This window comes from Cervus elaphus, chromosome 16 (assembly GCF_910594005.1).
Source record: "Cervus elaphus chromosome 16, mCerEla1.1, whole genome shotgun sequence".
Lineage (NCBI taxonomy): Eukaryota > Metazoa > Chordata > Mammalia > Artiodactyla > Cervidae > Cervus > Cervus elaphus.
The window spans coordinates 8733746-8749778 of record NC_057830.1 but is presented as its reverse complement, the minus strand read 5'-3'; the positions used below and the strand labels follow the sequence as shown (position 1 = coordinate 8749778).

At 42.7% G+C, this 16033-nt stretch overlaps 1 protein-coding gene across 1 annotated transcript; it reads left to right on the top strand.

Moving 5' to 3' along the window:
- The first annotated feature begins 4126 nt into the window (after positions 1-4126).
- Positions 4127-14542, top strand: ATP6V1G1 (ATPase H+ transporting V1 subunit G1). The gene is made up of 3 exons (XM_043870635.1): positions 4127-4341; positions 10331-10431; positions 13736-14542. The coding sequence occupies exons 1-3, from the start codon at positions 4260-4262 to the stop codon at positions 13907-13909; spliced, it is 357 nt and encodes a 118-aa protein (XP_043726570.1). The 5' UTR covers positions 4127-4259; the 3' UTR covers positions 13910-14542.
- The last annotated feature ends 1491 nt before the right edge of the window (positions 14543-16033 follow it).

Sequence of the window (16033 nt, the reverse complement as noted above, 5' to 3'; positions counted from 1 at the left end):
TTCCCAAATTCTAGGAGATTAGGTAGGGAGAAAAATATTTCAAACAAAAAGTGATAAAATTATAATCATATCCATCAGCTCATATTTAGACAATCTTCGTGCCTGTTGCTGTGTGAGACACTCAGTTTACTGGAACAGCTGATGACGTCATAAGAGAGGTTTCAAACTGCAAAAGATGCTTAGACCCTGACATCCAGAAGTCTTCTTGACTGGCATTTCTTAGCACTAAAACAATAGGTTTATAATTCGCTCCAATCATTTATCTTTATTTTTCTTTTGTCTCCACAGAAATGTACTGCTTACACTTTATAAACCTAACTTTGAGAACCCATCTGCATCACTGCCTCATGAAATGAACTTAACTGCACTGACCTAGTGTCAAGACTAAAGGAACGGGCTTAATGAGACAGAACAATTTCCACCAACTCAGCTTCTGGACTGCGAAACTTTTCTTTTTTTGCCACACCACACAGCATGTGGGATCTTAGTTCCCAGACCTGGGATTGAACCTGCGCCCTCTGCAGTGGAAGCGCAGATCCCTAACCACTGGACTGCTAGGGAAGTCTTGGACTATGAAACTTCTTAAAAATTCTTCAAGGGTGGGAACGTAGGGAGGCAAAACTTGCCACCCCAAAATGTCTCTTTAGCATGCAGACTATTTTGAACTGAAAATAGTCAAGGCCCAAAAAAGACACAGGAGGAAACTCTGACCTTTCCCTTAACTGCCTGAAGAATTTAGACAGAAGGCCTGTTACAGTAGTAGATCTATCCTCAGAGATGTCTGCAAAGAATATGGGCTAAGTGTGATGGGGAGAGTCTTAGAGACTGGAGTCCACTCTAAGTCCCATTGACCCTGCATGGCCCAGCAAACATTTATTCACCAAACATTTGCTTTTCCATCTTATGTCAATTGCCTTCCTCCTTGAAAGCCCCAAACGCTCACCAGTAATATCCTCTATTGTTTTCAGCTGAAGATAGTGTTTAAGGTGAGGTTTCAAACACTTTGGTGAATTACTGTTTCTTTGTATCTCTCTATTTTATGTGTATTAAGCTTTGTTTGATTTTCTCCTGTTAATCTGTCTCAAGTCAATTTAATTCTTAGAAGAACCTGAAAGGGTAGAGAAAATTTTCTGCATCTGCAACACCACAAACTACTTAATATCTGTATAGATTTGTCTAATCTGAACATTTCATATAAATGGAACTGTACAATATGTGGTATTTTGTGTCTGGTTTCTTTCACTTAGCATGATGTTACCAAGGTCAACGCATCCTAGACCATGTACAATTACCACATTCCTTTTAAAGACCAAATAATACTCATTGTAAAGAAATGACATATTCTGTAATCCACTCATCAGATCATGGGCATTGGAGTCGTTTCCACTTTGGGGCTGTGATTATCTTTTATTTATATTTATTTTAATTTTTAATCGGGATACAGTTCATATACAATATATAAGTTTCAGTTTTACAACAGAGTGATTCAACAATTTTTAAAGGTCATACTAGATTTACAGTTATTATACAGTATTAGCTATATTCCCTATGTTGTATAATATATCCTTATAATTATTTATTTTATACATAGTAGTTTGTGCCTCTTCATTCCCTACCCTTACCTTGCCCACCTCTCTTCCCTTCTCCCTAATGGTAACTACTAGTCTGTTCTCTACATCTGAGAGTCTTTTTCTTTCTTTTTTGTTCATTTCACTAGTTTGTTGTATTATTTAGATTCTACATATAAGTAATACCATACAGTATTTGTCTTTCTCCCTTTGATTTATTTCACTAAAGCACAATGCATTCCAAGTCCACCTAAATTATTGCCAACAGCAAGATTTCATTCTTTTTATGGCTGAGTAGTATTCCATTGTGTACATAAAAGACATCTTCTTTACCCATTCATCTGTTAATGGGCATTTAGGTTATTTCCACATGTGGCAATGGTAAATAACGCTGCTATAAACATCAGAGTGCATGAACCTTTCTGCATTATTGTTTGGGAGATATATATATATATATCTCACATCTATATCTATATATATCCAGCTCTTTTAATTTCACCCTCCTAAACTTACCACTGCTCCAAAATCACTGCAGACGGTGACTGCAGTCATGAAATTAAAAGACATTTGCTCCTTGAAGGAAAAGCTATGACCAACCTAGACAGCATATTAAAAAGCAGAGAGAGACATTACTTTGCCAGCAAAGGTCCATCTAGTCAAAGCTATGGTTTTTCCAGTAGTCATGTATGGATGTGAGAGTTGGACTATAAAGAAAGCTGAGTGCCAAAGAATTGATGCTTTTGAACTGTGGTGTTGGAGAAGCCTCTTGAGAGTCCCTTGGACTGACAGGAAATCCAACCAGTCAATCGTAAACGGGATCAGTCCTGAATATTCTTTGGAAGGACTGATGCTGAAGCTGAAACTCCAGTACTTTGGCCACCTGATGCGAAGAGGTGACTCATTAGAAAAGATCCTGATGCTGGGAAAGACTGAAGGCAGGAGAAGAAGGGGATGACAGAGGATGAGATGGTTTGATGGCATCATCAAGTCAATGGACATGAGTTTGAGTAAACTGGGAGTTGTTGATGGACAGGGAAACCTGGAGTGCTGCAGTCCCTGCGGTCTCAAAGAGTCGGACACGATTGAGTGACTGAACTGAAACTTACCACATGAAACTGTTATGAGGTAGGAATTCAGCTCCTTCTGAAGTAGAGAGATACTTTTACTTACAAGTTCAGACATGTCTTCTGTTCTTGGTACATCACCTGGTCTTTCCTACAGCCCATAAGATTCTCATAGACGAGCACAATGGGTCAGATGTTCCACTCAGTAGACCTGGCTAGATTCAAACACCCTTGCCCCAGTCATGTCTGACTCTTTGAGACCCCATAGACTGTAGCCCGCCAGGCTGCTTTTCCCATTGGATATTATAGGCAAGAATACTGGAGTGGGTTACCATTCCCTTCTCCAAGGTTTCTTCTCCACCTAAGAATCAAACCCTCATCTCTTACATCTTCTGCATTGGCAGGCAGATTGTTTACCATTAGTGGCAACTGGGATAACCCTCAAACACCCCACCTGATAGTTAACAGGGGTTTGCCTTTGGGCGAGTTACTTAACCTCTCTGAGCTGCAAGTTGATCAATAACAAAATGGGGTTAATAACACTACTTCTAATTTACCATAAGGAGTTGTCAAGCATTTAGGACACTGTCATATCATAAACTCAACCCCTGGCTTCCTATCTCCGTATTTGTGGTGGGAGATGTCTTTGTTGCTCCCTGCAAATCCACCTATGTGGGTCTTTTTCTTTAGTCACCCTCCACCGTCCCCACTATTCTTTCCTGGCTAGCTTCTCATTCTTCTGATCTCATTTTAAATGTCACTTCTTTGAAAGCATCTTCAGACACCTCGTCAACTCGCTCTCCTTACTCCTTCCAAGAACAACCTGTGTTTTCCCTTCATTACTTTACCACAGTTTGTAACTTTCTACTTAGTTGACCTACTCTGTTTTTGTCCATCATCTGGCCGCTCCACCAGGGACCTTGTGTCTCGCTCTCTTCAGCAGCCTCAGTACAAACGCGGTCTCGGTTCGCAGCACGCCTTCATCAAGTATTTACAGATAACACTCTAATCCTTTCCTGAACTCAGGTTCAGAGAGGGAGCTCATCCCTCCTCAAACCACACAGATTAGTGGCACACGTGACTCCCAAGTCTCCCTATCCCGATTCAGATTCCAACCCAAGGGCCCTGATAAGAAGTTTAACCTGCCTTCTAATATATTCTGAGTACCAAGGAAAGTTTCATAACGTGGAAGGAGTAAAGCAGCGTGCAGAATAGGAGAAAGTGATTTGACCTGGCCCTTCTCTGGATCTCAATGTAAGTTTATTGTAAACGGGAGGGATTACTACAATAACGACGTGACAGAACAACCACAAAGATGGAACCAGAGAGACACCAGGCCGAAGCTTGCTCTTGAGACAGGAAGACAGCGGAGACAGACGCTGCGCAGGCGCAGTCAACCCACTCCACTCTCCCGCCTCCTCCCGGTTTCTTGCCCCGCCCCGAGTCGCAGGGCGCCCAGCGCAGTCAGCTGACGCGGCGTCATGGAGGTCACGTGACGGTGGGCGGGGCGACGGGCGCAAGCGCAGACCGTGCGCGTCTGGATCAGCTGACCTGAGGGGGAGATTCGGCCGAGCAAGCCGTCGTCTGCCGCCTCGGAGTCGCCCCTGCAGGCGCCATCGCCATAGCCATGGCCAGTCAGTCGCAGGGCATCCAGCAGCTGCTCCAGGCGGAGAAACGGGCCGCCGAGAAGGTGTCCGAGGCCCGCAAGCGTGAGTTTGGGGTTGAGGCAACCCGGCGTGGCGCGAGTCCAGGGATTGCGGCCAGGCCGCGAGGGGTGGTAGGTGGATGAGGACCGAAAAACTGCGGAGTGGGCGGGGGAGGGGGATGGATACAGTCGGGGACGCTTGTGTGACTCGCTCTGGAAGTCTTGTAGGTCGCCCGAGAGCTGCGATGAAGGCTGGTAGATAGGGTGTGGAATCAGTGGACGACCTTCTTAGGGTTTGGAAGGCGAATAAAATGGACTGTCCAAACGGAAGTCGTTGTCTCCACCGTTTACCGTGTTACCCAGTCTGGAAGCAGTCCTCTTCGCCACGTCTCAGACCTCCCTCATTCGCCATGTTTAGTCACTCGGCAAGGCTTTGTTTGTTCCCTTTTCTCCATCCCTGCATCCAGCATCTTAGTCCAGGACGCCAAGTTTTCTGAGACGGCGGTAACAGCCTAATTCGTTAATTCCTTAATACGTGCCAAATGGAGTACACGGTTCATTTGTGATCTCTTATTGCAGTTTTCGAAGCCCCAGTGAAGGAAGCAGCTATTGGGTAGATTAATTGCAGGTGAGAGGAGGGCTAGAGTTGAGAAATGAGAGGTTACTAAAGAACTTAATAGAAGGATCGAGTCTAATTGTTGAGTGGGAGAGTTCCTCCTCTCCAATTCATTCTTCTCACTGTAGTCAGAGTGTTTCATCTCAGTTGCCACTCTGATTTCCTCCTACAGTCACCAACCTTCAGTGTCTGTAGAATAAAACCTAAATTCCTTAAGAGGGTGTAGGACGTGCTTTTGAATCAGGCTCTGGCTTTCTTCTTTAATCTCTTTTGGTGTTGCTCAAAGACAGGTTGGCACCTTCAAGCCTTTGCACTGTTGGTTTCTGATCGGAAAAGCCTTTTCCTAGTTGCCTCTCCTTATTCTCAAACACATAGTTTTCCTTCAGATCTTAAAATTTAGGCAGTAGTTCTTCCAGGAAACTTGCCCTAACTTGGTCTTTACCCCTCAGACTAGGTTAGACGACCTCCCCAAGTGCCTATTTCTGTCACCACAGTGCAATAACCTGTTTCTTTATATGGCTCACTTACTAGAATAAGCTCCTGGAGAACAGGAACTGTGTCTAATTAAACTTTATTTACTCAGTTTCCCATCTGGCGAGAGAGATGTTTCGATTCCTATTTTATCCATGGGAACGTTGGGACCCAGAGAAAAATGATATGGCCATACCCTGGGGAACAACATAGCTGGGGTAAAAATACCAAAAACTGGTAATCTCAGTATTCTCTTGATTTTTTTTTTTTTTTTAACCATAAGATTTACACTCTTCACCCATACTCAAGCCTGGTTCTGGTACTTTCTCAATTAGGGGTCATGTGATACTTTGTATTTCATTAAAAGAGCTTTTTTTGAGGGGACTGGAGATAGGAAGAAATCTTCTATTCTGGCTCTGGTGACTGGAAAGTTCTGTGTTCCTCATGGACTATTCTCATCATGCCCTTGATGAGTTATTTCCAGAATGACTTTTCAGAGTGTGTCTTCTGATGGATCATAAGCAATAGAAGTTGTATCTGTTGGGAAGTGTGTGAGAATATTTGGGGAAAGTGCAGGAACTTTGCCATATGGTTAAGAATGATTGAGGGAGGGGGGATTGGGATGGGGAATACATGTAAATCCATGGCTGATTCATGTCAATGTATGACAAAAACCACTACAATATTGTAAAGTAATTAGCCTCCAACTAATAAAAATAAATGGAAAAAAAAAAAGAATGATTGAGTGCCTTGGAAGGAGGGGTCATGATTTACACCTTCCTTTTTCCTGTCAGGCCTGGTGCAGGGACTTGCCTGTCTCTGGTAGCTATTACATAGTGATGGAAAGAATTTGTTTTAAAGGAGTGAATTTATGTCTAATACATCTCAGGATTTGCAGTAGCTAGGAATAGAATTATTAAGACCTACAATTTAAAAAAGTTGTTGCTTTTCTTGATCTGTAATCGTGGTTGACGTACCCAGTTAGGAATTGGAAAGAGACAATACATGATGCAGTAAAATGGTCCAGCCCAATTTTTCATGAAATCATTGTGTCATTGGAGTGAAAATGCTGGCCTCTAAATGTAAGGCCCTCAAAAAAAAAAAAAAAAAAAAACAGACTTAAAAGAAATTATTTCCTGCGCAAATATTTTTTTGTTTTCTGAGAAGCCAATCAAAATTGAACTATGAAGATGTTTGCTGACAGGCAGAGAATGGTTTTCTTTGATTGTGGTTTTCATTCTGTTTGCCCTCTAATGGATGAGGATAAGAGGCTTGTGCAAGCTTCCTGATGGGAGGGACTGGCTGTGGGGAAAACTGGATCTTCAACAGTTAGAACCTGACATGGAACAACAGACTGGTTCAAAACTGAGAAAGGGATACATTGAGTCTGTATACTGTCACTCTGCTTATTTAACTTACATGTGAGTACATCATGCGAATGCTGGGCTGGATGAATCACAAGCTGGAATCAAGATTGCTGGGAGAAATATCAATAACCTCAGATAGGCAGATGACACCACCTTTATGGCAGAAAGCGAAGAGGAATTAAAGAGCCTCTTGATGAAGGTGAAAGAGGAGAGTGAAAAAGCTCACTTAAAACTCAGCACTCAAAAAACTAAGATCATGGCTTCCAGACCCACCACTTCATGGCCAATAGATGGGAAAACAATGGAAACAGTGACAGACTTTTATTTTCTTGGGCTCCAAAATCACTGTGGACAGGGACTGCTTTCATGAAATTAAAAGACACTTGCTCCTTGGAAGAAAAGCAATGACAAACCTAGATAGCGTATTAAAGAGCAGAGATTACTTTGTCTAGTCAAAGCTGTGGTTTTTCCAGTAGTCATGTATGGATGTGAGAGTTGGACCATAAAGAAGGCTGAACGCTGAAAAATTGATGCCTTTGAACTGTGCTGGAGAAGACTCTTGAGAGTTCGTTGGACAGCACGGAGATCAAACCAGTCAATCCTAAAGGAAATTAACCCTGTTACTCATTGGAAAGACTGATGCTGAAGCTCCAATACTTGGGTCACCTGATATGAAGAACTGACTCATTGGAAAAGACACTGATGCCAGGAAAGATTGAAGGCAGGAGGAGGAGGAGAGTACAGAGGATGAGATGGTGGATGACATCACTGACCCAGTGAACACAAGTTTGTGCAAACCCCAGGAGATGGTGAAGGACAGGGAAGTCTGGTGTGCTGCAGTCCATGGACTTGCAAAGAGTCAGACATGACTGAGTGCCTGAACAACAGTAGCAAGAGAATGGCTACCTTAAGTAATTAATTCGGGGAGCTGTGGGAGTTGGGGGTGATTGCAAGGGGTATTGTGAAAATGTGGAGCTACTGCATAATACTTAGGCCAAGTTAGAATCTGTTGCTTTAGGAAATAATCTTGGCTTTGTTGGCCTTGAATGTATAGCTGATGAGGGGAATGGCATGTGGAGTAATGGGGTAGAGGTGGGCTGGTTCAGTTCAGGTCAGTCGCTCAGTCGTGTCTGACTCTTTGCGACCCCATGAATCACAGCACGCCAGGCCTCCCTGTCCATCACAAACTCCCGGAGTTTACTCAAACTCATGCCCGTCGAGTCGGTGATGCCATCTAGCCATCTCATCCTCTGTTGTCGTGTTCTCCTGCCCCCAATCCTTCCCAGCATCAGGGTCTTTTCCAGCGAGTCAACTCTTTGCAGCAGGTGGCCAAAGTATTGGAGTTTTCAGCTTCAGCATCAGTCCTTCCAATGAACACCCAGGACTGATCTCCTTCAGGATGACTGGTTGGATCTCCTTGCAGTCCAAGGGACTCTCAAGAGTCTTCTCCAACACCACAGTTCAAAAGCATCAATTTTTCAGCACTCAGCTTTCTTCACAGTCCAACTCTCACATCCATACATGACCACTGGAAAAACCATAGCCTTGACCAGACGGACCTTTGTTGGCAAAGTAATGTCTCTGCTTTTAGGTTGGTCACAACTTTCCTTCCAAGGAGTAAGCGTCTTTTAATTTCATGGCTGCAGTCACCATCTGCAGTGATTTTGGAGCCCAGAAAAATAAAGTCTGACACTGTTTCCACTGTCTCCCCATCTTTTTCCCATGAGATGATGGGACCAGATGCCATGATCTTAGTTTTCTGAATGTTAAGCTTTAAGCCAAGTTTTTCACTCTCCTCTTTCACTTTCATCAAGAGGCTTTTTAGTTCCTCTTCACTTGGTGCCATAAGGGTGGTGTCATCTGCATATCTGCAGTTATTGATATTTCTCCCGGCAATCTTGACTCCAGCTTGTGCTTCTTCCAGCCCAGTGTTTCTCAGGATGTACTCTGCATATAAGTTAAATAAGCAGGGTGACAATATACAGCCTTGACGTACTCCTTTTCCTATGTGGAACCAGTCTGTTGTTCCATGTGCAGTTCTAACTGTTGCTTCCTGACCTGCATACAGGTTTCTCAAGAGGCAGGTCAGGTGGTCTGGTATTCCCATCTGCTTCAAAGTTTTCACAGTTTATTGTGATCCACACAGTCGAAGGCTTTGGCGTAGTCAACAAAGCAGAAATAGATGTTTTTCTGGAACTCTCTTTTTTGATGATCCAGCGGATATTGGCAATTTGATCTCTGGTTCCTCTGCGTTTTCTAAAACCAGCTTGAACATCTGGAAGTTCTCGGAGGAGGTGGGCTGGAGGGGGCCCTAAATGGTGGGCCCTAAAGAGTACTGGAGAAAATACATACCTGGAGAAACACTCCTTGAGGGGCTTAGACCTACCTTTTGGTTATTTTAGACTAGCCTCATTTAGTATTAATGTCATGGGGTTATCACCAGTCTAAAATTCTTTTGTTAATTGTTCTTGTTTAGTCGCTAAGTGGTGGTTGACTCTTTGCAACCCCATGGACTGTAGCCTGCTAGGCCCCTCTGTCCCTGGGATTTCTCAGGCAAGATCAGGAGGTGGAAGGTTAAATTCAGTTTCAGTCATCTACATGGACTGTGCGGGATTTAGGCAGTTGATATGCAATGGATTATCACAGCTTTCATTTAAAAATTTTAATTGGAGGATAATTGTTTTACAATGTTGTGTTGGTTTCTGCTGTACAACAGCATGAATCAGCTCTAAGTGTACATACATTCCCTCTCTCTCAAGCTGCCCTCCCAACAGCTTGCTTTTAAGATGCAGAATGTCTTTCACTCTGAAATAAATAAGTGTTCAGATTGATTGCCTAGGACCACCCACCCCCCCAACAATTTGTGTATCTGAGAAGTTTTGGACAGAGAAACTTACTGATCTTGTGGTCCATTTTCTTAAAAGACTCTGACAGAAGCTAGAGAATTTTTCCAGCTGTCTGTTAAAACTATGCTCTTCTAGAAACCAGAGCCTCTGTGTTTCTTCACTTAGATGTTTGTGCAGTTTTATGTCCAGTACTCCACATTTGAGAAGAATTCCTTCTCAGGACCAGTTTCCTTGCTTATTTCCTTGTGCACAGGCATGGATATTAGTTTCCAATATTACATCATCTGTTTCATTAGTTACAGTTTAGGTTGATGTCCTTTGGGAGCATATTAGCCTCCTCGGTAAGCTTCTAAGCTGAGCTCTGATTGTAATCAGCAGCATACTTAGATGTTTACTTCTCATGGAGAGAATTCCCCAGATGGCTCATGTCGCCCATTTTATGTTGATTCTTGGTAGTTGAGGTTGAGAAAATAGTCTGACACATTCCAAAGTTTCTTGCATCATTTTTACAGTCTGTTCGTATAGAAGGTGGTCCTTTTTGTCGATTCACTTTGCAGTGAAGTATAGTCTAGTCAAGTACAGGAGGCAGGAACCTGTACTATTGGTTAGCTCTCAATTCCCTTTCTCCCTCTTCCCTACACGTGTCTCTTGAGACTGTATTTTTAAACTTTTGTCACTGTTTATGGTTAGAATTACCATCTCAGTCTCTGCTTCCTCTTCTGCTCCTCTCTCAACCACTTCCTTTGAAAACAGGAAAGAACCGGAGGTTGAAGCAGGCCAAAGAAGAAGCCCAGGCTGAAATTGAACAGTACCGCCTGCAGAGGGAGAAGGAGTTCAAGGCCAAGGAAGCTGCGGTGGGTCCAGTTAATTTTCATTATTATTGCCTTAGTTTCCTGAGGCTTCCTTCCCCTCCTTTTCCTCTTAGGCTCCCAAAATATTCAGCATAGCTCAGCGATTCTGATTCTGGTAAAAATTTGAAAACTGGGTTATTGGATGCTTAGGCTGAATCCCTCAGGATGATTAGTTTTTAACATTTGAATTCTAGTCTTCATTCAAATAAATAATGAAATTATTAATATAATTAGATATTAAATATAGATGAATTTATGGCGATATATGTTATTTAATATATATTAAATGTAGATAATATTAAATATCTTTGGACAGTGAATGTGTGCCAGATGCAGAGGATCTGCTGTAAACAGAAATAGACATGGTCCTTAGCTTACAGTCTGGTGGTCAGGGACACTCAGTAATAAAATAGAAGTCACGCAAATGGACAACTGAAGAGGACTTCGATGGTCATAAACATGAATTTCATGGAGTTCTACTTTAGTTTAGTATGCATAGTAACTGACCAATAGAGGCTAGACCACAATGCACGTGATGCGTATGATAATAGTACAAAAACAGATCACAGAAGGTACGGAGGAAGCAGGGGAAATTCTGGAAAAGGTAAAGGATGGAAGAGGCTTTGTAGAGAAAAGAACCTCCATCTGAACTTTTGGATACAGATAATAGGAAACAGTTCAAGCTGGTTTAAGCAAAGTGGAATTTGTTGACCTACATGATTGGAAACCCAGGTAATGACTGAGTTCATTTTGATCCATGAGCTTAAATAATGCTCTCAGGGCTACCTCCATCTCTCCTCTCTGCCTTTATGGGCTTCCTTCTCAAGTTCTACATTATGGACTACTAGATCCAGGTACACAACCTCCCAGGTCCAAGTCTAGCAATTAAAGGGTCATGTCTCTCTCTTAGTAGGTAGACAAAGTTTTGTTCATCTTTGCACTGGGCAGTGACTGCTATTTAAACTTAACATGAGTCTGGGTCTCTGACTCATGAATTTTGTGCTGTAAATTGTCAGACTGCCCACAAGACAGTGTAGAAATAGGGGCAGCCATCTTGTCCTATTTTTGCATTGATGCTGCCATTGCTTACAGAGATGGTCTCTGTGTTACATTTGTAAGCATGAGCGCTGCGTTTTTCTAGCAGTATTCCTGTGTAACTGCTTCACTTTTGAGACGTCTGGGGCTTGCCGTATAGTTTACATATTCATAGAATAGAGTAGTGGACTTCCACCCCCCATTGAGTAAGGATTATAGACTTGTAAAATATGGGTAAGCACCTGAGCCAACCATCATGAAATGCTCTAAGGTATTCCTATAATATGAACAGTGATAGTATGAAGAGCCCTAGGTTTGAATCTCTGCCTGTTCACTTGAACCTCTTTGAGTGAAGGAATATAATTATTAACATATGTAATGAGGCAACAGCAGCTTAGGCATTGGAAAGGGTTGGGCACACAAAAAAGGGATGCCTTAAGAACCTGATGGGTCACGGTCTGTTAAAGTAGGTGCAACAGTTAACAATGAGAAGACAGTAAATGAAAGTTTATCCATCAGTTTGTGTGAAATTGTAAATGGAAACTGAAGAGGGAAGACATCTGTTCACCAAAATTTCAAGCAATAAAACAGCAACAGTGAGAGGGTAGTTCCCCTCTCACCCAGACCTGTAGCCCTCTTCATAGATAACCACTGGTAACAGTTTCTTGTGTATTCTTCTAGAATGTTTATATTTGAATGAACAGATGTCATGTGTTCGTAATACTTGTGAGTCCACTGCTGAAGTGCTAAAACATTAACTAGTCATAGTAAAACTGTATATTCCTCCTAAATTGCATCTCCCTAGTGTTAAAAAGCAGAGACATTACTTTGTCAACAAAGGTCCGTCTAGTCAAGGCTATGGTTTTTCCAGTAGTCATGTATGGATGTGAGAGTTGGACTATAAAGAAAGCTGAGCGCCGAAGAATTGATGCTTTTGAACTGTGGTGTTGGAGAAGACTCTTGAAAGTCCCTTGGACTGCAAGATCCAACCAGTCAATCCTGAAGGAGATCAGTCCTGGGTGTTCATTGGAAGGACTGATTTTGAAGCTGAAACTCCAGTACTTAGGCCACCTGATGTGAAGAGCTGACTCATATGAAAACACCCTGATGTTGGGAAAGGTTGAGGGCAGGAGGAGAAGGGGACAACAGAGGATGAGATGGTTGGATGGCATCACCGAGTCAATGGACATGAGTTTGGGTAAACTCTGGGAATTAGTGAAGGACAGGGAGGCCTGGTGTGCTGCGGTTCACGGGGTGGCAAAGAGTCGTCCATGACTGAGTGACTGAATTGAACTGAGTGTTACTTTTTAAGAATTGTTTTTTTTTTTTTTTTTTTTAATACCACAAAAATCTCCCTTTTAAAACTGCACTAGGAGATGATACTAACCACCAGGCCTCAGTTGTTGGGTCTTCAGGTTCATTCCAGTCTCTGGTTAAGGCTGCACATTAGACTGGAGAGATGTGATTGTGTCCCTCTCTGGGATAATTTCCCAGCAGTGGAAATGCTGTGCAGTTTGTTTACCTTTTGTTCAGTGTTGAAAAGTCAGCCACCCAAGTGACTGTATCAGCCTATGCTCCCACAAACCACCGGAACGCTGACTTCTCACATGTTCTTTGGTCACAGTGTTACATTTCCTGCTGCTGCTTATTTATATTCATGATGTAACTGGATTTCTTCAAAAGTCAGAAGTCAGTCAGTTCAGTCGCTCAGTTGTGTCTGACTCTTGTGACCCCGTGAGCAGCACGCCAGGCTTCCCTGTCCATCACCAACTCCCGGAGCTTGCTCAAACTCGTCCATCCAAGTTGGTGATGCCCATCCAACCATCTCACCCTCCGTTGTCCCCTTCTCCTGCCTTCAATCTTTCCCAGCATCAGGGCCTTTTCCAATGAGTCATTTCTTCGCATCTGGTGGCCAAAGTATTGGAGTTTCAGCATCAGTCCTTCCAGTGAATATTCAGGACTCATTTCCATTAGGATGGACTGGTTGGATCTCCTTGCAGTCCAAGGGACTCTCAAGAGGCTTCTCCAACACCACAGTTCAAAAGCATCAATTCTTTGGTGCTCAGCTTTCTTTATAGTCCAACTCTCACATCTATACATGACTATTGGAGAAACCATAGGTTTCACTAGATGGACCTTTGTTGGCAAAGTAATATCTCTGCTTTTTAGTATGCTGTTTGGGTTGGTCAGAAAGCTGCTTATTAAAAAATCAGAAAGCTGCTTATTAAATGTTCATCCTGATGTTCCCTCTGTTGTCATTCCCCGAATCCAGGCTCTGGGATCCCATGGCAGTTGCAGCACTGAAGTAGAGAAGGACACCCAGGAGAAGATGACCATCCTTCAGACCTACTTCCGGCAGAATAGGGATGAAGTCTTGGATAACCTCTTGGCCTTTGTCTGCGACATCCGGCCAGAAATCCATGAGAACTACCGCATAAATGGATAGAGGGAGAAGAAAAGGGCCTGTTCCGTGGATTGGCGTTTTGAATGCCTTCATGGAACGTGAGGTTTCATTTAGCAAGGCTTGAGTTATATCTTATGAAAAGGCATTAAATTATTTCTGTACATTATATAGTAGGTCCCTTCACTTTTTGCAGAATCGCAAACGTAGATTCTTTGTACAGGCTTAGAGCTTATCCAAAGATTGTATCTTTTTACCTCATATTTCTTAGAAATTTAATGGATATATGTTGTGTGTTTTCTATGCCTTTTCACTCAAGCAGCATATTATCAACACTGACTTTTTCTTTCTTAGATAGTTTTTAAAAACCCAATTTTCTTAAGAAAGAAAGGGATTAAAATGTTTTTTTCCCTAAATCTTTCTTGAAGGTCAGGGGCTTTATCTATGAAAAAGTAGTAAATAGTTATTTGTAACCCACATGAAACAGCAGCCAGCCTTAAAATAGTCCTTTCCAGCCAAGGATTAGAATAATGGGTCCTAGTGTTGGGCTGCTCTTACTTTCTCTTACTCAAACTTACTAGATGGTAGAGTTCACTAACTTGTTACATGTTACTACTTGGTGTACTGATATTGTACTGATAATCACTTAAAAGTAAAGACTGTCGGCGTTCCCTCCTCTCAGCTGCATCCTCTTTGATAATGCAAAACGTGCTTTGACCCAGGTGTTCTGCAGAATTTCACTAAGGAAGTTAGGTTAGTACATGTATCACACACACATTTGCATGCATACTGAGAAAATACTCATGGCATGCACCTTAGCAGGAAGGAAATCACTGGTGATTTCATCCAGCAGCCCTGTTTGAAAAACAGCAGTCAACTAGTAAATCTGAAGTTGGCCTTTTCTCTAGAGTCCCCCGTCCTGGGGCAGCCTTGGTCAGGGTGTCAGTCACATTTCCCTACTGGTGGGCTAGATGCTTAGTGTGGAACCTAAGGTCACTTCACACTAGCTCTTAAGAATTAAATGCCCCCAACCCACTGTAACGGAGATGGTAATGGCAACCCACTTTAGTATTCTGGCCTGGTGGGCTATAGTCCATGGGGTCGCACGAGTTGGACACAGCTTAGCAACTAAACCGCCACCACCACCCCCAACCCACAATAAGCCGATAGTCTTTGGCGGGCAAGGTAATTTTTGGTAGGTGGAGACAACTGAAAGAACATCATTCCAAAACTACAGGAGAATTAGATGACCTTTTAAAAATGTATTATTTTTGTTTGCTCCGGATGGTTTGTTCTCTGGGCACTTCCGTCTCCAGTTGTTGGCCCCTTTATAGAGTTCCTCATAAGAACTTTCTATATGAGCTTTCCTATTTTTTAGTGTTCAAGCATTCCAGTAACTCCTTGTCAGGTGAGCGGTGCTGACCAGGTGGGGGTCCCATCCTCTGCCTGCCTCACCTTCATTATCATGGGACAGGGTTGACTATTCTTCTCGAGCCGTTTTCTCAGCCTCCATTTTGCAGGAGTGTGCTGCCTTGCTTTCCAGTTTCTTGCTGGTTCCTCCCTTTTTCCTGAAGTCTTGTTCTTGGATGTCTCTACATCCACTTCCTTGTTGAGACCATCTACATTTCGTGGCTTTAATATCATCTATATTGAAGACCCAAATTTATATCTCCAACTTACCTCCCCTGAACTCAGAATTCTCAGATTGCTTATTTGATGCTTTGCTTTGACATCTGATAAGCACCTCCATCCTAACTAATGTGTCCCAAACGGTACCTGGATTTGTTAGGGCTTTACTCCTGGTATTGTTAAGGAGAGCAACTCCAAGCCTCTACCTAACTGCAGATACAGATTTCCCAAACAGATACAGATTTCCCAAACTGGAGGACTACTAAGGAGGAACATCTGTGTTCACTAGTTAAGACCCAGTGTCTTCAACTTGGTGTCCACCAGTATTTTCACCCTGAATCTGTAGGGTTGTACTTACCTGACTGCTTGACACTTAACCTTACAGTTAACTAGCTGAATGTCACTAACATAACAAGCAAAAGGGGTGTAATCTAGGCTGTTGGAGAGGATGAGATCAGACATGAACAGAGCTTGGTGACCTGAGGGACAGGAGCCTAAAGAGATTGAAGAATGAATTGAATGTAAAGAGAGCCGAGAAAT